Source organism: Bombina bombina, chromosome 2 (assembly GCF_027579735.1).
Source record: "Bombina bombina isolate aBomBom1 chromosome 2, aBomBom1.pri, whole genome shotgun sequence".
In the NCBI taxonomy this organism is placed as follows: Eukaryota; Metazoa; Chordata; class Amphibia; order Anura; family Bombinatoridae; genus Bombina; species Bombina bombina.
In genome coordinates, this window is record NC_069500.1 from 1,214,943,726 (window position 1) to 1,214,970,224 (window position 26,499).

Here is a 26,499-nt window from a genome sequence, read left to right on the forward strand (position 1 = left end):
TTAAAATAATTACAAAATTACCTGTAAAATAAATCCTAACCTAAGTTACAATTAAACCTAACACTACACTATCAATAAATTAGTTAAATAAACTACCTACAATTATCTACAATTAAATCAACTAAACTAAATTACAAAAAATAAAAAAAAGATTACAAGAAATTTAAACTAATTACACCTACTCTAAGCCCCCTAAAAAAATAAAGCCCCCCGCGGAGCGGGACCATCTTGAAGCAGCCGACGCGGATCCATCCTCTTCTTCCGGCGACTCCCGACGAATGAAGGTTCCTTTAAGTGACGTCATCCAAGATGGCGTCCCTCGAATTCCGATTGGCTGATAGGATTCTATCAGCCAATCGGAATTAAGGTAGGAAAAATCTGATTGGCTGATTGAATCAGCCAATCAGGTTCAAGTTCAATCCGATTGGCTGATCCAATCAGCCAATTCAGATTGAGCTCGGATGGAAGAAGATAGAAGATGCCGCCTGGATGAAGATGTCTACCAGTCTGGATGCCCTCTTCATGCCGTATAGGATGAAGACTTCGGACCCTCTTCTGGACGGATCGGTGATACCCGGCGTGGTGAAGATAAGGTAGGAAGATCTTCAGGGGCTTAGTGTATTTTTATTTAAATGCAAAAGAGCTGTTTTCTTTGGGGCATGCCCCGCAAAAGGCTCTTTTAAGGGCTGGTAAGGTAAAAGAGCTGTTAAATTTTTATTTTAGAATAGGGTAGGGCATTTTTTTATTTTGGGGGGCTTTGTTATTTTTTTAGGGGGCTTAGAGTAGGTGTAATTAGTTTAAAATTCTTGTAATCTTTTTTTATTTTTTGTAATTTAGTTTAGATGATTTAATTGTAGATAATTGTAGGTAGTTTAATTAATTTATTGATAGTGTAGTGTTAGGTTTAATTGTAACTTAGGTTAGGATTTATTTTACAGGTAATTTTGTAATTATTTTAACTAGGTAGCTATTAAATAGTTATTAACTATTTAATAGCTATTGTACCTGGTTAAAATAAATACAAAGTTGCCTGTAAAATAAATATAAATACTAAAAGAGCTACAATATAATTATTCGTTATATTGTAGCTATATTAGGGTTTATTTTACAGGTAAGTATTTAGCTTTAAATAGGATTCATTTATTTAATAAGAGTTAATTTATTTCGTTAGATAAAAATTATATTTAACTTAGGGGGGTGTTAGTGTTAGGGTTAGACTTAGCTGTAGGTGTTAATACATTTATTATAGTAGCGGCGAGGTCCGGTCGGCAGATTAGGGGTTAAAAAGTGTAGGTAGGTAGCGGCGATGTTGGGGGGGGGGGCAGATTAGGGGTTAATAAATATTATGTAGGTGTCGGCGATGTTAGGGGCAGCAGATTAGGGGTACATAGGGATAATGTAGATTGCGGCGGTGTGCGGTCGGCAGATTAGGGGTTAAAAAAATGTAATAGAGTGGTGGCAATGTGGGGGGGCCTCGGTTTAGGGGTACATAGGTAGTTTATGGGTGTTAGTGTACTTTAGAGCACAGTAGTTAAGAGCTTTATGAACCGGCATTAGCCCAGAAAGCTCTTAACTCCTGACTTTTTTCTGTGGCTGGAGTCTTGTCGTTGGAGTTCTAACGCTCACTTCAGCCAAGACTCTAAATACCAGCGTTAGAAAGATCCCATTGAAAAGATAGGATACGCAATTGACGTAAGGGGATCTGCGGTATGGAAAAGTCACGGCTGGAAAGTGAGCGTTAGACCCTTACCTACAAGACTCTAAATACCAGCGGCCGGCCAAAACCAGCGTTAGGACCCCCTAACGCTGGTTTTGACGGCTAACGCAGAACTCTAAATCTAGGCGATAGTTTTAATAGCACAAGATGTATTTAAATAAGAGGATAGCTCTTTCAAAATCAGCTAACCAGTACTGAAGTACAGAATCTTTAATAATGCAGTACATATGGGATAAAATAATACAACATGAAACAGGAATGTTCTTATAGATTCATATATATATATATATATATATATATATATATTGCCAGACTGTGGCTTCATATTGGATACAACCTACTGAGGAAAAGGATATATGTAAGCGACCTTAGAAATGAACTGCTTTCTACTTCAGCTTGAAACACTATTAAGCGAGTCAGGAGATACAAACAACTCAACCTGGTCTTTGTTCAAAAGTAAAAACATATTAGCCAGCTTTGGCTGGAGTGGAATGAGCTGACTCAGACATATGAAAGGTGTCTTTAACAACCTGAATAATATATGGAAAAGAAATGGACTCATTAGAAATGTCTTTATCATTATCGTTATTATCCTCTTATGTCAGTTATAATTGAGGCTATATTGACTTCTCACATTCTAAATGTATATCAGTATAAAGCTGCAAGTTGTTGTTTTTTTTCAGAAGCCGGCTGGACATAGATCACATTAGCTCCAAACACAAGCTCAGTACATGTAGCTCTTACTATGATTGTAATAAATATGTTATAAACACATTGTTCCACAAATATATAGACACACAAAGCGAAAAAGAAAATGCTGTAAAGGACTGAAATGTGATATCATCCATCATATCAGAAATGGAAGACTACTGAACAGAAAATATATAAAAAAGTAAAAAAAATATGATATATATATATATATACACACAGTATATATCTGCACATTACTGACTTGCAACATCAATGTGTCAAACACAATGCAAAACAGATGTGAAACATTTATGTGCAACATCAAAAGCAATGTCAATATCGTGACGGGAATATTGACAGAACAATTAAAATGATGTATTATTCCAGCAGACCTCTAACTGCCAGTTTTCAAAGTGAACAAGAGTGAGAAGTAAAACAGGAGTTCTTGAGATATAAATGTGTATTTATAGTGTTATAATCATGTACTGCATATACTTGCAAGCATTAGAAAAATACACGTAAGTATTATTATTATTTGAATAGTGGCAAGAAATTCATCTAAAGTGCCTCAGTGGTTAGACTGAACCTGGAGTCAAAGGGTTTCCCTGTCTGGTGTACAGAAATCTGAACCTTAATATAAAAAATAAAAAAACAGAAAAATATATATCCCTGTAAAGATTTGCTCCACCATTTGGAAGAAAAGTTGTGCAAATGGTCAGGGAGAATTGGAGGCAGTCATCGGCTCTGAATCACAGTAAAAGGTTTAGCTTTTCTTTGCACACCAGCTTCAGGATACTTATGTGTTGTCACAAATCAATACATATGTTATAATACACCTTACATATTGTTAAACGGATAAAAACATTAAACATTTTCTTTTGTATTTCAGACAGAGCATACAATTTTAAACAAGTTTCCAATTTACTTCTATTATCAAATTTGCTTAATTTGCATGATATTCATTGTTGAAGCGATACCTAGGTCGGTGTCTGGAGTGCAACATGGCAGGAAATAGTGCTACCATGTAGTGCTTTTCAGGAAACAACCGGAGCCAAGAAAGCCCCAGAGAGGTGCGCTGGATACAGGCCAATGAGATTTCCCTGATGACGGCAGCACTCCCGTCAGAGACAGACGAAGTGATAGATCCTGTGAAGAACAGAAACAGAGAGGCGCCAAATAGGACAATAACGTCTGAAGAGCAGCAACACAGCACAATGCTCTTCAGACGTTATTGTCCTATTTGGTGCCTCTCTGTTTCTGTTCTTCACAGGATCTATCACTTCATCTAGTGCTTTTGCAAATTGATAACATTCTCACAAAACTGCTGCCATATAGGGCTACAGAAATGGGCAAGCTTCCGAGCTTATGTCCATGCTTTTCAACAAAAGATAACTAGTGAACGAAGAAACATAGTAAATCAGAAAGTTGTTTAAAAATCACTTGCTCTATCTGAATCATGAAAGAAAAATATTAGGTTTCATATCTCTTTAATAACACGTAGGAATTCTTTTTTAAACTCACCATTGATAAACACTGCTTTGATAAGTTTGGTGTAAGCTTTATCAAGATCTCCCCGTCTCTCTGCAATACGAAATATGGATTCTGCAAGTTCAGCAAACTCCTCAAATCCTGACACAAATGGGAGGATGCCCACTTTACTTTTCTTTGAAATTTTTACTTCTTCCATCTGCTTGATTTGGCTAATCTACAGAGTAAAAATAGATATGCATTAGAATAAAATACGTAAATCATTAAGCACATTGATTGGAAATGATAGATTGTATCATTTTTCTAACTAGATGTAGATGTGTGTGCCTGGCACAGTACAAAAAGAGCTGTAAGACGTACCACAACAAACTCAAATGCCAGAAAGACAAATATATAATACAAACAAAAAATAAAGCTAAAATGAAGCAGGATCAACAGGAAGGAATTTATGAAAATCTGGAAAACTAAACATTTTTCACAACACTTTTTGTTTTTCCTGTGCATGTGTGCACACCAAGTATGTACTTATAGTGTAAAAAATGCTTTCATGTGGTAAAGGATTTCATTATTGCACTATTGCTTGTACATAACTATGTGTATAAACCCGGCAAAGTTGAAGTCAGCTTCATAGCAGCGAACACATATGGTGAGTCAGTGACAAAATGCATGTGTGTGTAACCAAGTAACTTTGATAACAAAAGTAAAATGAAAAAGCCTTTTAAATGAAAATCCTTTTAAAATTGCATGCTCTGTGTGATTCACGAAAGGTTTAAATTTGACTTTAAAGTCCCTTAAATTTGTGTCACTGCCGCTGAATTACAATCCACAGCCAAGCCTCTGAGTATTAAGCGGATATAAAGCCGGCTTTTACAGAGCGACCCCTACCTGAGCTGCACAGTCTCCGCTATTTTAAGACTACGTCTTTTATCCTGTGGGGCCGGTTGATTTGTACCTGAGGTGCCACAAGTGTTGGGGGTCTTTACGGATAGGATACTCCTATTTAACCTAGAACTCACAAAAGTGGATGCTAGAGGAAGCAAAGGGGTACTATGGACATACGGCTCTAAGGGGACAAACTTTTAACCATTGCTGACACATACCTCATATGTTTGAGGTTACCTTTGTGAGTGTATATCTTTTATTATTTTTTTTTAAATAAACTGTAACATTATACATCTACACTTAGATCGTCTGTTGCGCTCTATTTGTTCTGTTTTGCAGATCTGTTGGAAGTTAAAAATATTAAGTGTCTGTATTTTACCAAAATAAAATTTTAAAAATGAATTGGCCTTCCAAACATTATAACCTTTAGGAAACATTTTGCTTTCCATTTTGGTCAATATGGCAGTTGTTATTTTATTCTAGTGACATTTTCTTTTACAGCTCACAAAAACCTAATAATAGATTTCTTGCAAACATGTGTCAGGGCTGCCACACAAACCACAAGCTGTTGAACACTTACTATGCATTTATCAAAGTTTCGTTTGACAGTGACAAGGACATTTCCTAACGTAGTGCTGAGGAAGGATGCAGAGTCCACGTTTTCTGCAGTCCACACATGGTGACTCATCTTGACCAGCATATACAGGGAGTTAAAGCTGTCAATCTTGTCTCCCAGGGCTATAAGATTGTTCAGTTCTGGCTCAATGCAGCGAAATATCTGGGTCATCATCTGCCGGATCATATCTTTCCTAAAAACAATAATTATGTATAAATCAGAGGATCTAGACGTCAAAGGACTCAGAAAAACATGAGAATGTTTTAAGGTTTCAAAGACATTGAGGGATATTTATTAAAGGTATGTCGGACCTGATCCGACAGTGCGGATCAGGTCTGACATACCTTGCTGAATGCGGAGAGCAATACGCTCTCCGTATTCAGCATTGCACCAGCAGCTCTTGTGAGCTGCTGGTGCAATGCCGCTCCCTGCAGACTTGCGGCCAATCAGCAGAGGGGTGTCAATCAACCTGATCGTACTCGATCGGGTTGAATTCCGGCGATGTCTGTCCGCCTGCTGAGAGCAGGCGGACAGGGTTATGGAGCAGCAGTCTTTAAACCGCCAGAAACACGGGCCCTCAAGCTGATTCAGAGTTTGATAGATAGGCCCCATAGGCTTAGATTCCCTAAAGCTTTGTGAAGATGATGGGGTGCAAAAATACTAGAGTAAAAGCTAACAATTGCTATTGAAAGTGCGTTTATACCCGTTTAAATGGTCCACAGAGGGACTAAAACATCTAGGCATAATACTTACCCATGACCCCAAAAACATTGTGGCTACAAATTATGGGTCCCTTCTTAGGGACTTCCGACAGATCATCACTGGCTGGAAAGTCGCGGAAGTGTCTTGGACGGGTAGGGTTGCGGCCCTGAAAATGCTGCTGCTCCCGAGACTGACTTACCTTTGTAGGTGTCTTCCTGTTGCGGTCCCTGCTTATCTCCTTAATCATTTTCAGTCTGTTTCCACCAAATATATTTGGAAAGACCGTCATGCGAGGCTGTCTCTAGCTCAAATACAAAAGTCTAAAAGATGTGGGGGCATCTCTGCACCCAACATCACTTATTACTACAAAGCAGCCATGCTTTCGCATATTACAGCTTGGGGAGTTCAGGATTGCACCTCCCGTTGGTTCCAAATAGAACAGAGTTCCTTACCGGCTGGAGTTGAATTAGCTGACCTCATTTGGATCCCAGATCATGCTGATGTTCTGAAAGGTATCCATAGTCGCATTATCAAAACCTGCTTGAGGTGCTGGAGGGAACTTCGAGCCCATGATATGGTTGCGCCGCACCCCTCCCCAATACACTCAATTAAAGCATTGATGAATTGTCTCTCAAGGATCGGCCTAGTTTCGGATCTTTATAGAGGTGATGTCCTAGCAGTGCCGCCCTCTGCCTATCCAACAGAAGACTTCCCCAAACACCAACAATTCGAATATCTTCGCTTGGTCTCACTTCTTTTGTCCTGGGGATTTCATAAATCAAATACACGAGTTCTTACTAAGTGGTAGAGGAGGTGGTTCACAGGTAGATATCTGCGAGGTACCCTGTCGTTCCATTATAAGCTGCTACTTGACTCCTTGCACTTCACTAAGACACAACCTACTAGAGATTGGGAGAGAGACTTGGGGGTGGTGTCTCCTGAAGGGGCTTGGCAGCGTGCTCTTCGACGTCATTGCAGCGGTTCGCTGCTTTAATTTATTTGAGCTATATATTAAAATCCCACTTAGGTGGTACTGGGTCCGACCAGGTTGCACAGAATATTTCCCTCCCGCCCAGCGGAGTGTTGGAGGGGCTGTGCACAGAGAGGCACACACTTACATATCTGGTGGGAATGCCCTAGGCTGGAGTCCTTTTAGACTCAGGTGGCAGATTTACTAAGACAACTAAGATTGATTGAACGTCTCACAGGTGAAACGGCACTTTTCCACCTTGGTCTACAGGACCTCCCAAAACCAACGCGTTCACTCTGCGTTATTATTCTTCTGGCAGCTAAGCTAATTTTTAGCGAGACAATGGACAAGATACACTGCCCTGATGCCTGTGCTGGAGACCCTTGACTATATACAGAAAATGGAAGAATACTCACTTAGAGTCGAAGGACGCTACAACCTGTACTGTTCGATCTGGTATCTATGGGATGACTATAAAAAGGGAGGGGATGACTTGAATAAAATACCCGGACCAGCTGACGGTTAGGCTGATATGTAGTACTTTTTGCAGTAGTAGCCTGGTTGAGTTTTGCCCATCCCTTTTCATACTCACCAGATCACTAATCACTCTTGCTCCCCTTAAACATAGCTCCTTGGTCCCCTTTCTGGCTACCTCTTACCCCTCTTCCCCATCCCTCCTAGTCCTCCTTTTCTTCCCCTCCTTTTTCATCCTCCCCCCCCCTTTTTTTTTTCTCTCTCCCCCTTTACTGTGCCCCACCTTGTTTGATATGTCTGTTTAAAATTTTACAATGTATACACGTTGTTCATATAAGCTTAAACTAAGCTTGTAACCATATTGGTTTTCCTAGCATATGATGAGGACTCTTTGAATTCTCGGAAGATGTCTTCAGATTGGCCCCAGTCACCAGATCCCATGAGTGGATCTCTATTATACTCAAGACGCCAAAGTGTTTAATCATTACAAAAAGAGGCATTGATGAAGGGTGATACGTTGCCTCAATTAACGTCTTGCTTAATGATGTATTACTGTATGAGACTATTGATCTGTATTATTGTTATGGAGATGTTACCCTTCATTCTTTGATTGTTATAATTGTTTGTTTGCCTTAATAAAAATACTTTTGAAAGAAAGTGCTGTTGATTCAATAAGACAAATTTATTGTGATTGTGGACCTGTGCAAGTTCATGTCAAACTAACAACATAACTAGCGTGAGGTAACATTTATATTTACAACTCAGTATTCCATGTAAACTAAATAGAATGTGTGATAAATGAATGATAATGTTATGCTTCTGTAATTGTCACACTGCTTTACAATTCCAATGAATCATGATAAATGACTACTATCCTTTTGTGTGTCTGTTAGGAAACACTGAAAGAATATCATTATTGATATATATCTGCAGTTTAGTAACATATTTTTAAAATCCCTTCTATTGATTGTTTTAGAAGGACAAATATATTTTTATAATGGAATCACATTTGTAAATTATATGATTACAAATGCAAAACAGGAAAGAGAGCTATAAAATGAAAAAGTAGCTACAGTAATGGAAAGAATAGTATTTATTTTATTTATGAAAAGAAAAAAAAATAGCCATCGAGCAGAACAAAGCATATATATAACTCCCATATGTGAAAGGCCACTTACCATTGCGTGTGCAATAGAAAGTGAGCTATTATTCTCATACTACAAGTAACACAATCCCTGAGCTTAAAAGAAAGAGTGATCAAACCAACCAATATATTTCATTTCCTGTCGGCAAAAACTTGCGGAGCTAACGCTCCTTTTTTCCCCAGCGCACCCTTAAGCCAACGCTGGTATTACGAGTTTTCTGAATGGCTGCGTTAGCCTCAGAAAAGTGAGCGTTGAGCCAAATTTATCTCCACCTCTACCCTCAATACCAGCGTTGCTTACGGTAGCGGTAAGCTGGAAAAACGTGCTCGTGCACCATTTCCCCATAGGATACAATGGGGCTGAGCTGGCGGAAAAAAAACCTAACGCCTGCAAAAAAGCAGTGTTCAGCTCCTAACGCAGCCCCATTGTTTCCTATGGGGAAAAACTTTCTAAGTCTACACTAACACCCTAACATGAACCCCGAGTCTAAACACCCCTAACCTTACACTTATTAACCCCTAATCTGCCGCCCCCGCTATCGCTGACACCTACATTATATTATTAACCACTAATCTGCCGCTCTGGACACCGCCGCCACCTACATTATAGCTATAAACCCCTAATCTGCAAACCCTAACATCACCGACACCTATATTATATTTATTAACCCCTAATCTGCCCCCCCAACGTCGCTGCCACCTACCTACACTTATTAACCCCTAATCTGCCGACCGGACATCGCCGCCACTATAATAAACGTATTAGCCCCTAAACCGCCGCACTCCTGCCTCGCAAACACTATAATACATTTTATTAACCCCTAATCTGCCCTCCCTAACATCGCCGCCACCTACCTACAATTATTAACCCCTAATATGCCGCCCCCAACGTCGCCGCTACTATAATAAAGTTATTAACCCCTAAACCTAAAGTCTAACCCTAACAACCCCCTAAGTTAAATATAATTTAAATAAAACGAAATAAATTTACTATAATTAAATAAATTATTCCTATTTAAAAATAAATACATGTACTTACCTATAAAATAAACCATAAGATAGCTACAATATAACTAATAGTTACATTGTAGCTATTTTAGGATTTATATTTATTTTACAGGCAACTTTGTATTTATTTTAACTAGGTACAATAGCTATTAAATAGTTAATAACTATTTAATAGCTACCTAGTTAAAATAATTACAAAATTACCTTTAAAATAAATCCTAACCTAAGTTACAAATACACCTAACACTACGCTATCAATAAATTAATTAATTAAATTACCTACAATGATCTAAACTAAAATACAATTAAATAAACTAAACTATATTACTAAAAACCCCCACACTAAATTACAAAATAATAAAAAAATGTTACAAGAATTTTAATACAGGCCTTCCCGAGTAACACACAGCAGGCTCAACTAAGTATCTCCAATATGTTAGGGTGAACACACAAACTTTACACTAAACCTTCAAGATCACAAGACCGCAAATATCACAAACAAAATAGGTTGTCAGGCATCCCCCCTTACCCATTACCTCTTCTCTTTCCCCCTCTTTTTCTTTTCTTTTCTCAAACTAATTATCTTTCTATTTACGACAGTAAATTGTTTAAGGTAAACTGATGTATATCTGTTTATGTAAAATCCAACTGAGTATGTATACTACTATAGGAAGCTGCGACTTCCACTATGTACAACTTCTTGAATTTAATAAATATCAGTTGGAAGGAAAAAAAAAAAAATATTACAAGAATTTTAATCTAATTACACCTAATCTAAGCCCCCTAATAAAATAAAAAAGCCCCCCAAAATAATAAAATTATTTTTGCGGGGCATTGCCCCAAAGTAATCAGCTCTTTTACCTGTAAAATAAAATACAAGACCCCCCTCCAACATTACAACCCACCACCCACACACCCCTACTCTAAAACCCACCCGATCCCCCCTTAAAAAAAACAAAATTTATGCTTACCTGATAAATTTCTTTCTTTTGCGTTGTACCGAGTCCATGGATTCATCCTTACTTGTGGGGTATTATCCTTCCTAACAGGAAGTGGCAAAGAGAGCACCACAGCAGAGCTGTCTATATAGCTCCCCCCTTAACTCCACCCCCCAGTCATTCGACCGAAGGCCAAGGAAGAAAAAGGAGAAACTATAAGGTGCAGAGGTGACTGAAGTTTATAATAAAAATACCATCTGTCTTGAATAGACAGGGCGGGCCGTGGACTCGGTACATCGCAAAAGAAAGAAATTTATCAGGTAAGCATAAATTTTGTTTTCTTTTGCATGATGTACCGAGTCCACTGATTCATCCTTACCTGTGGGATACCAATACCAAAGCTTTAGGACACGGATGAAGGGAGGGACAAGACAGGAACCTAAACGGAAGGCACCACTGCTTGCAAAACCTTTCTCCCAAAAATAGCCTCCGAAGAAGCAAAAGTATCAAATTTGTGAAATTTGGAAAAGGTATGGAGCGAAGACCAGCCTTACAAATCTGTTCAACAGAAGCATCATTTTTAAAAGCCCATGTGGAAGTAACCGCTCTAGTAGAATGAGCTGTAATCCTTTCAGGAGGCTGCTGTCCAGCAGTCTCATAAGCCAAACGGATGATGCTTTTCAGCCAAAAGGAAAGAGAAGTCGCTGTAGCCTTTTGACCCCTACGCTTTCCAGAATAGACCACAAACAAAGAAAATGTTTGACGAAAATCTTTGGTTGCCTGTAAATAAAATTTCAAAGCACGAACCACGTCCAAGTTGTGCAACAGACGTTCCTTCCTACAAGAAGGATTAGTACACTGAGAAGGAACAACAATTTCCTGATTGATATTCTTGTTCGTAACAACTTTAGGTAGGAACCTAGGCTTGGTACGCAAAACCACCTTATCAGCATGGAACACAAGATAAGGTGAGTCACATTGTAATGCAGATAGTTCAGAAACTCTACGAGCTGAAGAGATAGCAACTAGGAATAAAACTTTCCAAGATAAAAGCTTAATATCTATGGAATGCATGGGTTCAAACGGAACCCCCTGAAGAACTCTAAGAACTAAATTTAGACTCCATGGCGGAGCAACAGGTTTAAACACAGGCTTTTTTCTAGCTAAAGCCTGACAAAAAGCCCGAACGTCTGGAACATCGGCCAGACGCTTGTGCAACAAAATAGACAGAGCAGATATCTGTCCTTTTAGGGAACTAGTTGACAATCCTTTCTCCAATCCCTCTTGTAGAAAAGACAAAATCTTAGGAATCCTTATTTTACTCCAGGAGAAACCTCTGGATTCGCACCAAAAAAGATATTTACGCCATATCTTATGACAGATTTTCCTGGTAACAGGCTTTCGAGCCTGAATCAAGGTATTTATGACCGACTCAGAGAAACCCCGCTTTGATAGAATCAAGTGTTCAATCACCAAGCAGTCAGTTGAAGAAATTAGATTTGGATGCTTGAAAGGACCTTGAATCAGAAGGTCCTGTCTCAGTGGCAGAGACCATGGTGGAAGAGATGGCATGTCCACCAGGTTTGCATACCAAGTCCTGCGTGGCCACGCAGGAGCTATCAAAATCACTGATGCTCTCTCCTGTTTGATTCTGGCAATTAGACGTTGAAGGAGAGGGAAAGGTCGAAACACATAAGCCAGGTTGAACAACCAGGGTACTGCTAGAGCATCTATCAGTACAGCCTGAGGATCCCTTGACCTGGAGCCGTGACAAAAAAGTTTGGCGTTCTGACGAGACACCATCAGATCCAATTCTGGTGTGCCCCATAGCCGAACAAGTTGAGCAAACACCTCCGGATGGAGTTCCCACTCCCCCGGATGAAAAGTCTGACGACTTAGAAAATCTGCCTCCCAGTTCTTTACACCTGGGATATAGATCGCTGACAGATGGCAAGAGTGAGCCTCTGCCCATCGGATTATCCTTGAGACCTCTATCATTGCTAAGGAACTCTTTGTTCCGCCATGATGATTGATAGAAGCCACAGTCGTGATATTGTCCGACTGAAACCTGATGAATCTGGCTGAAGCCAGCTGAGGCCATGCCTGGAGAGCATTGAATATCGCTCTTAATTCCAGAATATTTATCGGTAGGAGAGCCTCCTCCCGAGTCCACAAACCCTGTGCTTTCAGGGAATTCCAGACTGCACCCCAGCCCAGAAGGCTGGCGCCTGTCGTCACTATAACCCATTCTGGCCTGCGGAAACACATTCCCTAGGACAGATGATCCTGTGACAACCACCAAAGAAGAGAGTCTCTGGTCTCTTGATCCAGATTTATCTGAGGAGACAAATCCGCATAATCCCCATTCCACTGATTGAGCATGCAAAGTTGCAGTGGTCTGAGATGCAAGCGAGCAAACGGAACTATGTCCATTGCCGCTACCATTAGACCGATTACCTCCATACACTGAGCCACTGACGGCCGAGGAATGGAGTGAAGAGCTTGGCAGGTGGACAAAATCTTTGATTTCCTGACCTCCGTCAGAAATATTTTCATATCCAAAGAGTCTATCAGAGTCCCTAGAAATGAAACTCTTGTGAGATCTTACAAAAGGCCAACACTAAGTCCGTGTGAGACTTGGCTAGTTGGAAAGTTGACGCTTGAATTAGAATGTCGTCTAGATAAGGCGCCACTGCTATGCCCCGAGGCCTTAGAACCCCCAGAAGGGACCCTAGCACCTTCGTGAAGAGCCACAAACTGATAATGCTTGTCCAGAAAGGCGAACCTGAGGAACTGGTGATGATCTTTGTGGATAGGAATGTGTAGATACGCATCCTTAAAGTCCACGGTGGTCATATATTGACCCTCCTGGATCAATGGTAAGATAGTCCGAATGGTCTCCATCTTGAAAGATCCCATGGTATAAAGGTCTTCTACACAGCGTAAGAACGCCTCTCTTTTTGTCGGGTTTACAGACAATTGAGGAAGATGGAACCTTCCCCTTGGAGGGGAATCCTCAAAATCTAGAAGGTATCCCTGGGTTACAATTTCTACTGCCCAGGAATCATGCATGTCTCTTGCCCAGGCCTGAGCAAAGAGAGAGAGTCTGCCCCCTACTAGATCCGGTCCCGGATCGGGGGCTACCCCTTCATGCTGACTTAGTGGCAGCAGCAGGCTTTTTGGCCTGTTTACCCTTGTTCCAAGCCTGATTAGGTCTCCAGGTTGGCTTGGATTGAGCAAAGTTCCCCTCTTGCTTTGCAGCAGAGGAAGAGGAAGTGGGACCACTCTTGAAGTTTCGAAAGGAACGAAAATTATTTTGTTTGGTCCTTGTCTTATTTGACTTATCCTGAGGGAGGGTATGACCCTTCCCTCCAGTAATGTCTGAAATGATCTCTTTCAGTGCAGGCCCGAATAGGGTCTTACCTTTGAAAGGGATGGACAAAAGCTTAGATTTAGATGACACATCAGCTGACCAGGACTTAAGCCATAACGCTCTACGCGCTAAAATGTCAAAACCTGAATTCTTTGCCGCTAACTTAGCAAGATGAAAAGCGGCATCTGTAATAAAAGAATTAACCAACTTAAGAGCCTTAATTCTGTCCAAAATATCATCTAGTGGGGACTCCATCTGAAGAGCCTCTTCTAGAGCCTCAAGCCAAAAGGCAGCTGCAGTGGTTACAGGAACAATGCATGCTATAGGTTGAAGAAGAAAACCTTGATGAACAAAAGTTTTCTTTAGGAGACCCTATAACTTTTTATCCATAGGATCAATGAAAGCACAACTGTCTTCAATAGGTATAGTTGTACGCTTAGCCAGAGTAGAAATAGCTCCCTCCACCTTAGGGACCGTCTGCCATGAGTCCTTTATGGTGTCAGAAATGGGAAACATTTTCTTAAAAACAGGAGGGGGAGCGAACGGAATACCTGGTCTATCCCACTCCTTAGTAACAATGTCCGAAATCCTCGTAGGGACCGGAAAAACATCAGTGTAAACAGGAACCTCTAAATATTTGTCCATTTTACACAATTTCTGTGGAACGACAATAGGGTCACAATCATCCAGAGTAGCTAAAACCTCCCTGAGCAATAAGCGGAGGTGCTCTAGCTTAAATTTAAATGCCGTCATATCTGAATCTGTCTGAGGGAACATCTTTCCTGAATCAGAAATCTCTCCCTCAGACAGCAAATCCCTCATCCCTACCTCAGAACATTGTGAGGGAATATCGGATACGGCTACTAAAGCGTCAGAAGGCTTAGCATTTGTTCTTAACCCAGAGCTACTGCGCTTCCCTTGCAACCCTGGCAGTTTAGATAAAACCTATGTGAGGGTAGTATTCATAACTGAAGCCATATCTTGCAAGGTGAAAGAATTAGATGCACTAGAAGTACTTTGCGTCGCTTGTGCGGGCGTTACTGGTTGTGACACTTGGGGAGAACTAGATGGCAAAACCTGATTTCCTTCTGTCTGAGAATCATTTAATGCCAAATTTGTATAAGTCAAAATATGCCGTTTGCAATTTATAGACATATCAGTACAAGTGTGACACATTCTAAGAGGGGGTTCCACAATGGCTTCTAAACAAATTGAGCAATGAGTTCCCTCAGTGTCAGACATGTTTAACAGGCTAGTCATGAAGCAAGCAAGCTTGGAAAACACTTTATTTAATGAAAAAAACACAATTTGCAAAAACTGTACTGTGCCTTTAAGAGAAAAAAAGGCATACACAAACTGCAAAACAGGTTAAAATTGCTTAAAATTTTCCGAAATTTTAACAGTGTACCCACTAAGCTTTAGAAGGATTGCACCAATAAACCCCCAAATGAAAATACCGGATTGATAATTGTCTAAAACCGGTTAAAAACCCCTATAGCACCTTGCCACAGCTCTGCTGTGGCCCTACCTGCCCTTAGGAAACGATAATATGGGGTTAAAGCTTCGATTAGGCCCTCAGAAGACTATCAGGACCTCAGGAGAAGTTGCCTTCTGCTTGTCTGTATAACTAAATGCGCAACTGAGGCGCGAAAATAGGCCCCGCCCACCTCGCTCGATGTTGCTGGGGCCTACACAAATCTAACAAACCTTGTCTGAAACCCATGTGGGTTATAACAACCCCAAATAAGTCAAATTAACCCTCAAGCAAATGTCCCATAAAAATGAAAAACGGTACTGCCAGAACACACAAACGTTTGTCCCAATTTCTCATAAACAGAGTGCCCAAAAAATTAGCCCTTTATGCAAGCTAGTAAAGACTCTTATAACACTAGGATTACTGCTTACCCTTCCCCTAATGGGGATACTGTCAGCCTTTCTGAGTTAACACAGTCTCTGCAGAAAATATGACTGAACATACCTCATTGCTGTATAGCAAGAAACCGTTCCTCACACTGAAGTTTTCCTGTACTCCTCAGCTTCTGTGGGAAGAGCAGTGGACCTTAGTTACAAATGCTAAGATCATAATCCTCCAGGCAGAAATCTTCATATATGTCCTGCCTGAGTGTAAATAGTACAACACCGGTACCATTTAAAAATAACAAACTCTTGATTGCAGATAAAATAAAACCAACAGCCTAACACCTCTTTCACTTTACCCTTTCTGCTTAGAGCCGGCAAAGAGAATGACTGGGGGGTGGAGTTAAGGGGGGAGCTATATAGACAGCTCTGCTATGGTGCTCTCTTTGCCACTTCCTGTTAGGAAGGATAATATCCCACAATTAAGGATGAATCCGTGGACTCGGTACATCATGCAAAAGAAACCTAACACTACCCCATTGAAGATCACCCTACCGTGAGCCGTGTTCACACAGCCGGGCACCGATGGGCCAGAATAGGACATCCGGAGCGGCAGAAGTCTTCATCCGATCGGGGCAGAAGAGATCCTCCATCCAGCAGAAGTCTTCACCCAAGCGGCATCTTCTATCTTCATCCATCCGGCGCGGAGCGGGTTCATCTTCAAGACATCCGACGCGGAGCATCCTCTTCTTCCCGACGACTAACAAAAGTTCCTTTAAATGACGTCATCCAAGATGGCGTCCCTCGAATTCCGATTGGCTGATAGGATTCTATCAGCCAATCGGAATTAAGGTAGGAAAAATCCGACTGGCTGATTGGATCAGCCAATAGAATTGACCTCGCATTCTATTGGTTGATCCAATCAGCCAATCGGATTGAACTTCAATCCGATTGGCTGATTACACCAGCCAATCAGATTTTTCCTACCTAAATTTTTCCTACCTTAATTCCGATTGGCTGATAGGATCAGCCAATAGAATTGACCTTGCATTCCGATTGGCTGATAGAATCCTATCAGCCAATCGGAATTAAGGTAGGAAAAATCCGATTGGCTGATGTAATCAGCCAATCGGATTGAAGTTCATTCCGATTGGCTGATTGGATCAGCCAATAGAATGCGAGGTCCAATCAGCCAATCGGATTGAACTTCAATCCGATTGGCTGATTACATCAGCCAATCGGATTTTTCCTACCTTAATTCCGATTGGCTGATAGAATCCTATCAGCCAATCGGAATTCGAGGGACGCCATCTTGGATGACGTTATTTAAAGGAACCTTCATTCGTCGTCGAGAAGAAGAGGATGCTCCGCGTCGGATGTCTTGAAGATGGACCCGCTCCGCGCCGCATGGATGAAGACTTCTGCTGGATGGAGGACCTCTTCTGCCCCGATCGGATGAAGACTTCTGCCGCTCCGGATGTCCTATTCTGGCCCATCGGTGCCGGGCTGGGTGAACACGGCTCAAGGTAGGGTGATCTTCAATGGGGTAGTGTTAGGTTTTTTTAAGGGGGGATCGGGTGGGTTTTAGAGTAGGGGTATGTGGGTGGTGGGTTGTAATGTTGGAGGGGGGTCTTGTATTTTATTTTACAGGTAAAATAGCTGATTACTTTGGGGCAATGCCCCACAAAAAAACCCTTTTAAGGGCTGGTAAAAGAGCTGATTACTTTTGTAGTATAGGGTAGGGAATTTTATTATTTTGGGGGGCTTTTTTATTTTATTAGGGGGCTTAGATTAGGTGTAATTAGATTAAAATTCTTGTAATATTTTTTATTTTTTGTAATTTAGTGTTTGTTTTTTTTGGTAATATAGTTTAGTTTATTTAATTGTATTTTAGTGTAGATAATTGTAGTTAATTTATTTAATTAATGTATTGATAGTGTAGTGTTAGGTGTATTTGTAACTTAGGTTAGGATTTATTTTACAGGTAATTTTGTAATTATTTTAACATTGTAGCTATTAAATAGTTAATAACTATTTAATAGCTATTGTACCTAGTTAAAATAAATACAAAGTTGCCTGTAAAATAAATATAAATCCTAAAATATCTACAATATAATTATTTGTTATATTGTAGCTATATTAGGGTTTATTTTACAGGTAAGTATTTAGCTTTAAATAGGATTAATTTATTTAATAAGATTTATTTTATTTCGTTAGATTTAAATTATATTTAACTTAGGGGGGGTGTTAGGGTTAGGGTTAGACTTAGCTTTAGGGGTTAATACATTTATTAGCGTAGCGGCGAGGTCCGGTCGGCAGATTAGTAATTATTTTAACTAGGTAGCTATTAAATAGTTAATAACTATTTGATAGCTATTGTACCTAGTTAAAATAAATACAAAGTTGCCTGTAAAATAAATATAAATCCTAAAATAGCTACAATGTAACTAATAGTTATATTGTAGCCATCTTATGGTTTATTTTATAGGTAAGTATTTATTTTTAAATAGGAATAATTTATTTAATTATAGTAAATTTATTTTGTTTTATTTAAATTATATTTAACTTAGGGGGGTGTTAGGGGTTAATAACTATTATAATAGCGGCGACGTTGGGGGTGGAAGATTAGGGGTTAATAATTGTAGGTAGGTGGCGGCGACGTTGGGGGAGGCAGATTAGGGGTTAATAAAATGTATTATAGTGTTTGCGAGGCGGGATTGCGGCAGTTTAGGAGTCAATACATTTATTATAGTGGCGGCGATGTCCGGTTGGCAGATTAGGGGTTAATAAGTGTAGGTAGGTGGCGGCGACGTTGGGGGGGCAGATTAGGGGTTAATAAATCTAATGTAGGTGTCGGCGATGTTAGGGGCAGCAGATTAGGGGTTCATAGCTATAATGTAGGAGGCGGTGATGTCCGGGCGGAAGATTAGGGGTTAAATAATTTTATTATAGTGTTTGCGATGTGGGGGGGGGCCTCGGTTTAGGGGTGGTAGTTTATGGGTGTTAGTGTACTTTGTAGCACTTTAGTTAAGAGCTTTATGTTCTGGCGTTAGCCCATAAAACTCTTAACTACTGACTTTTAAATGCGGCAGGAGACTTGGAGGTAGAGGCTGTACCGCTCACTTCTTCCAAGACTCGTAATACCGGCGTTAGGCAAATCCCATTAAAAAGATAGGATACGCAATTGATGTAAGGGGATTTGCGGTAGCCAAAAGTCGCGGAAGAAAAGTGAGCGGTACACCTGTACCTGCCGTACTCGTAATATCAGCGGGCGTTAAAAAGCAGCGTTAGGACCCCTTAACGCTGCTTTATAAGGCTAACGCAGAACTCAAAATCTAGGCGATATTTATTGTCAGTAATGCAAAAATGACATGCTCTAGCAGTTCACCATTTTTGCATTAGAATGTTGCTTTAATATTAGTTTATTCCATTATATATTTTTTTATCCTACACGCCAAATATTTTTCCACCCCCATAGTCTTAAATTGTATATTAACTGTTTTGCAAATGGTAGCATTATATTTATTAAGTATATCTATGATCTTCAGAGAGGATTACAGCAACAGGGCAGAAAATAAAGATTACAAATCAGTTGATATTAAATAGAGATCTATGAAGACAATAGCGCAAACGTAATGGAAGGCAGTACAGTTGGTTACCCTATTCACTTATTCAGAGAGGCTTACCATCTCTCCTCCATCCCTCATCCGAACCAAACTAATGCATGTACATGAAGTGCCTGACTCACTGCTGCAAATACAACCGATGTAACAAGCTACCCCAACCTTATGTCTGCACCTATAACCTATAGGCTGTGAGCTCTCCGGAGCAGGGCCCTCTTCCTCCTGTACTAGATTTATTTAGTTTTGTATTTTATCACAAATCTTTGTCATTGTATACCCCTATCATTGTACCCAGCGCTACGGAATTTGGCGACACTTTACAAATAAATGATAATAATAATAATATCCACAAAATAATTTCTTCCCAGTTTTTAAATAAAGTTATGATGGTGGCTAAAAGTAAAAGAATACCAAAAGAATTTGGCAATATATCCCAAAAAACTTGAATTACAGTTCCTCAACGTTTATAACCATGAAGTAATTTTAGCAGAGAACAATGCTGTTATAGGGCTAGATTATGAGTGGATCGCTAACAGGTACGCACGAGCGATAAGGGGTTTATTACAGGCGTTTATAAGCGTCTGGTTTTCTTTCCTAAGATATGGAGAGTTCATGACATCATTCAATTACTAGTGGGGAATATCACTCCTGACCAGCAGGAGGAGGCAAAGAGCACCACAGCAAAGCTTTAAGTGTCACTCCCCTACCCATAATCCCCAGTTATTCTCTTTGTCTCTGTCAATGGCGGAGGTGAAGTTTGGTGTCTGAAGAAATGAATTTATTTTTCGGGTACTTTTCCCTGCAAGCAAGGATCACGCCTTGTGAGCTTACTTCCTGACTGACAGCTAGACTGCGGGTAACTGCTTTTGTCTTCTAGGTGTTGGAGACTTGCACTTCAGAAGAATATTTCATATGCAGTAGATGGGGACATTTTTAAAATCCTTTATACAGGATTTTATTTGGCAGTGGGCAGGCACATTATGTATGTTGAGACTAGGGGGCCGAAATTATCAAGCTGCTCCATAACTGGTCTCCTGCCTCTGAGGCTGAGGTCTGTAATCTGCCCGATCCTATGCGATCAGGCTGATTGACACCCTCTGCTAGCGGCCAATTGGCCGCAAATCTGCAGGGGGCGGCATTGCACAAGCAGTTCTGGTGAACTGCTTGTGCAATGATAAATGCCGACATCATATGCTGTCGGCATTCAGCAATGTCTGGCGGACATGATGCGATGTCTGTCGGACATGATACGCTTACAGCTTAAACTTAAAATTTGGCAGTTGGGTTTCTTTGCTTGCTTAGGCTGACAGACTGCTTGAACGTTTGTGTAAATTTAGCTCTGGTGTTATAGGCAGAGGGAGAAGTGCGCCTTTTACTTACTGCCTAGTTCCTCTCTCTGCCGGTCATGTGACTTCTCTCTGCTATTGGATATTCACGGAGCAGAGTGGCATCATTGAATTTCAGTCTCTTCAGTGTCGATCTACTATACGATCATTTTGGAGACTTCTGGCAGCCAAATTGTGTATAAGTATTACGGTAAGGCACTTCAGCCTGTCTAAAGTGTAGGGGGCCTGATTGGTTTATTATTTTAAAGATTTTTTGCATAACGTTAAGAGGCTGTGATATTAAAAATTCTTAAAGTGACAGTGTATTTAAAACATTTCTATAATTTGGGGAATTTTTTATTTAGTATTATGGACATGGAAGACGGTCTTTTGACAAATATTTGTTATGCCTAGAGGAACAAATTGTTTTGCCTATGCAATTCTGTGCTGCATGCTTAGCTAGAACACTTCAATTTAAGAGATAAATTGTTGCCCGCTGCCATTGTCTATCTGCCATCCACATTTCTTGAGTGGACAACTGGGAAGCGGATTTCCTGAGCAGACAGACATTTCATCCCGGGGGGTGGGCTCTCCATCCGGAGGTGTTCTCCAGGTTAACCCTCAAATGGGGGGTGCCGGAGTTAGATCTGATGGCGTCTCGGCAGAACGCCAAGCTTCCAAGGTACAGTTCAAGGTCAAGAGATTCTCAGGCCACTCTGATATATGCTCTGGCGGTTCCTTGGGATTTCGGTCTAGCATACCTGTTTACTCCGTTTGCATTCCTTCCACGAGTTATTGCCGTATCAAACAGGAGAGAGCATCGGTAATTCTAATAGCTCCTGCATGGCATCGCAGGATCTGGGATGCCGACCTAGTGAAGATGTAATCTCGGCCACCTTGGAGGTTGCTTCTGAGGAAGGACCTTCTAACTCAGGGTCCAATCCTCCATCCAAATCTTGTTTCTCTGAAGCTGAGCCGGTCATTAAGACCATGATCCAGGCACGCAAGCCTGTTACTCGAAAAATTTACCATAAGGTATGGCGTAAATACCTTTATTGGTGTGAATCTAAGGGCTATTCTTGGAGTAGGGTCAGGATTCCTAGAATTGTGTCTTTTCTCCAGGAAGGTCTGGAGAAAGGGTTGTCAATCAGTTCTCTGAAAGGTCAGATTTCTGCATTATTTATTTTGTGACACACTCGTCTGGCGGATGTGCAAGATGTTCAATCTTTTTGTCAGGCCCTGGTCAGAATCAGGCCTATGTTTAAACCTGTTGCTCCTCCTTGGAGCCTTAATCTTGTTCTTAAAGTTTTGCAGCAGGCTCTGTTTTGCTATCTTGGAAGGTTTTGTTTCTAATTGCTATCTCTTCTGATCGAAGTGTTTCGGAACTCTCGGCTTTGCAGTGATTCGCCTTACCTTATCTTTCATGTGGATAGGGCGGTTCTTCTTACTAAATTGGAGTTTCTTCCTAAAATGGTTTCGGTTAGAAATATTAAATCAGGAAATTGTTGTTCCTTCTCTCTGTCCCAATCCTCCTCATAAACAACTTCTGTTGCACAACTTGGATGTTGTGCGTGCTCTAAAATTCTACCTACAGGCGACTAAGGATTTTCGTCAGTCTTCTGCCCTGTTTGTTTGTTTCTCAGGAAAGCGTAAGGGTCAAAAAGGCTACTGCTACTTCTCTTTCCCTCTGGTTGAGAAGTATAATTTGTTTTGCTTATGAGACTGCTGGAAAGCAGCCTCCTGAGAGAATTACAGCTCATTCCACTAGGGCTGTCTCCTCTTCTTGGGCTTTCAAAAATGAAGATTCTGTGGAACAGATTTGCAAGGCTGCAACTTGGTCCTCTCTGCATACTTTTTCCAAATTTTATAAATTTGATACTTTTGCCTCGGCTGAGGCCTCTTTTGGAAGAAAGGTTCTTCAAGCGGCGGTGCCTTCTGTTTAGGTCTGCCTGTCATGTTCTCCCTCCCTGTTCATTCTGTGTCCTCTAGCTTGTGTATTGGTTCCCACTAGTAATTGAATGACGTCGTGGACTCTCCTATCTTAGCAAAAAAAAACAGAATTTATGCTTACCTGATAAATTACTTTCTCTTACGGTGTATTCAGTCCACGGATTCATCCTTACTTGTGGGATATTCTCAATCCCTACAGGAAGTGGCAAAGAGAGCACACAGCAAAGCTGTCCATATAGCACCATAGGGTGCAGTGGTGACTGTAGTTATTTTAAATTAAATTTGAACCTGACTTAAATGTCAGGGCGGGCCGTGGACTGAAAACACCGTAAGAGAAAGTAATTTATCAGGTAAGCATAAATTCTGTTTTCTCTTACTTGGTGTATTCAGTCCACGGATTCATCCTTACTTGTGGGATACCAATACCAAAGCTTTTAGGACACGGATGAAGGGAGGGAACAAGTCAGGTCACCTAAACGAAAGGCACCACTGCTTGCAAAACCTTTCTCCCAAAAATAGCCTCCGAAGAAGCAAAAGTATCGAATTTGTAAAATTTGGCGATCAAATCTGTTCAACAGAAGCCTCATTCTTGAAAGCCCATGTGGAAGCCACAGCTCTGGTGGAATGAGCTGTAATTCGTTCGGGAGGCTGCTGTCCAGCAGTCTCATAAGCCAATCGGATGATGCTTTTCAGCCAAAAGGAAAGAGAGGTAGCAGTCGCTTTCTGACCTCTCCTCTTACCAGAATAGACGACAAACAAGGATGATGTTTGTCTGAAATCTTTAGTTGCTTTTAAATAGAATTTTAAAGCACAAACCACGTCAAGATTGTGTAAAAGTCGTTCCTTCCTAGAAACTGGATTAGGACATAGAGAAGGAACAATAATTTCCTGGTTAATATTCTTATTAGAAACCACTTTTGGAAGAAAACCAGGTTTGGTACGCAAAACAACCTTATCTGCATGGAACACCAGATAGGGTGAATCACACTGCAAAGCAGACAATTCAGAAACTCTTCGAGCAGAAGAAATGGCTACTAAAAACAAAACTTTCCAAGATAATAACTTAATATCTATGGAATGTAAAGGTTCAAACGGAACCCCTTGAAGAACTGAAAGAACTAAATTTAGACTCCAAGGAGGAGCCACAGGCTTGTAAACAGGCTTGATTCTAACTAGGGCCTGTGAAAACGCCTGAACGTCTGGTACAGCTGCCAGGCGCTTATGTAACAGAATAGACAGAGCAGATATCTGTCCTTTTAAGGAACTAGCTGACAGACCTTTCTCCAATCCTTCTTGGAGAAAAGCTAGTATCCTTGGAATCCTAACCTTACTCCACGAGTAACCCTTGGATTCACACCAACCAAGATATTTCCGCCATATCTTATGGTAAATTTTCCTGGTGACAGGCTTTCTGGCCTGTATCAGAGTGTCTATAACTGATTCAGAGAAACCACGCTTAGCTAGAATTAAGCGTTCAATCTCCAAGCAGTCAGTTGCAGAGAAACTAGATTTGGATGCTTGAAAGGACCTTGAATTAGAAGATCCTGCCTCGATGGCAGTTTCCATGGTGGGACCGATGACATGTCCACTAGGTCTGCATACCAAGTCCTGCGTGGCCACGCAGGCGCTATCAGAATTACTGAAGCCTTCTCCTGTTTGATTCTGGCTATTAGCCGAGGAAGAAGAGGAAACGGTGGAAAGACATAAGCTAGACTGAATGACCAAGGCGCTATTAAAGCATCTATCAATGCCGCCTTGGGATCCCTGGATCTGGATCCGTAAAGGGGAAGTTTGGTGTTCTGACGGGACGCCATCAGATCCAATTCTGGAATGCCCCATAGCTGGGTCAGCTGAACAAAAACCTCCGGGTGGAGTTCCCACTCCCCCGGATGAAAAGTCTGACGACTTAGAAAATCCACCTCCCAGTTGTCTACCCCTGGGATGTGAATTGCAGATAGATGGCAGGAGTGATCCTCCGCCCATTTGATGATCTTGGATACTTCCTTCATCGCTAGGGAACTCTTTGTTCATCCCTGATGATTGATGTACGCTACAGTCGTGATGTTGTCCGACTGAAATCTGATGAATTGGGCCTCCGCTAGTTGAGGCCATGCCTGGAGCGTGTTGAATATCGCTCTCAGCTCCAAAATGTTTATCGGGAGAAGAGATTCTTCCCGAGACCATAGACCCTGAGCCTTCAGGGAGTTCCAGACCGCACCCCAGCCTAACAGACTGGCATCGGTCGTGACAATGATCCACTCCGGTCTGCGGAAACTCATCCCCTGAGACAGGTGATCTTGAGACAACCACCAGAGAAGAGAGTCTCTGGTTTTCTGGTCCATTTGTATTTGAGGAGATAAATCTGCGTAATCCCCATTCCACTGCTTGAGCATGCAAAGTTGCAGTGGTCTGAGATGAATTCGGGCAAAAGGGACTACGTCCATTGCCGCCACCATTAAACCAATTACCTCCATGCACTGAGCCACAGAAGGCCGAGGAATGGAATGAAGAGCTCAGCAGGTGTTCAACAGTTTGGACTTCCTGACCTCTGCCAGAAAGATTTTCATTTCTACCGAGTCTATTAGTGTTCCCAGGAAGGGAACCCTTGTAAGCGGGAACAGAGAACTTTTTTCTACGTTCACCTTCCACCCGTGAGACCTTAGAAAGGCCAGAACAATGTCCGTATGAGCCTTGGCTCTGTGGAAAGACGACGCCTGTATTAATATGTCGTCTAGGTAAGGTGCTACTGCAATGCCCCGCGGTCTTAGCACCGCCAGAAGGGACCCTAGCACCTTTGTGAAAATTCTGGGAGCGGTGGCCAACCCGAAAGGAAGGGCCACGAACTGGTAATGTTTGTCCAGAAAGGCGAACCTTAGGAACTGATGGTGATCTTTGTGGATAGGAATATGTAGGTACACATCCTTTAGATCCACGGTAGTCATATATTGACCTTCGTGGATCATTGGTAAGATTGTCCGAATGGTTTCCATCTTGAAAGACGGAACTCTGAGGAATTTGTTTAGAATCTTTAGATCCAGGATTGGCCTGAAAGTTCCCTCCTTTTTGGGAACTTCGAACAGGTTTGAGTAAAAGCCCAGTCCTTGTTCTGCAATTGGAACTGGGTGTATTACTCCCATTTTTAGGAGATCTTCTACCCAGCGTAAGAACGCCTGTGTCTTTGTTTGGTCTGAAGACAAACGAGACATGTGGAACCTTCCCCTTGGGGGAGAATCTTTGTATTCTAGAAGGTACCCCCTGAGCAACTATTTCTAATGCCCAGGGTTCCGGAACGTCTCTTGCCCAAGCCTGAGCAAAGAGAGAAAGTCTGCCCCCTACTAGATCCGGTCCCGGATCGGGGGCTACCCCTTCATGCTGTCTTGGTAGCAGGAGCAGGCTTCTTGGCCTGTTTACCCTTATTCCAGCCCTGCAAGGGTTTCCAGGTTGCTTTGGGCTGGGAAGCGTTATCTTGCTTTGCGACAGCAGAGGTTGCAGCAGGTCCGCTCCTGAAGTTGCGAAAGGAGCGAAAATTAGCTTTGTTTTTAGCCTTAAACGGCCTATCTTGTGGAAGGGCATGACCCTTGCCCCCAGTGATATCTGAAATAATTTCTTTCAGCTCTGGGCCGAAAAGGGTCTTCCCCTTGAAGGGAATATTTAACAGTTTTGTTTTGGACAACACATCCGCCGACCATGACTTGAGCCAAAGCGCTCTTCGCGCCATGATGGCAAAACCTGAGTTTTTCGC

General features: G+C 41.3%; 1 protein-coding gene across 9 annotated transcripts in view; it reads right to left on the reverse strand.

The window, feature by feature from the left end:
- The window catches only part of EXOC1 (exocyst complex component 1), a 290,111-nt gene that overhangs the window by 100,100 nt on the left and 163,512 nt on the right, over positions 1–26,499 (reverse strand). For all 9 annotated transcript variants that reach the window (XM_053703947.1, XM_053703952.1, XM_053703946.1 and 6 more), the window contains 2 exons: positions 5,358–5,586; positions 3,929–4,112 (listed from right to left, as the gene is read on the reverse strand). In XM_053703947.1, the coding sequence (XP_053559922.1) occupies positions 3,929–4,112; positions 5,358–5,586 (413 nt within the window). The remainder of the gene's footprint in view (positions 1–3,928; positions 4,113–5,357; positions 5,587–26,499) is intronic.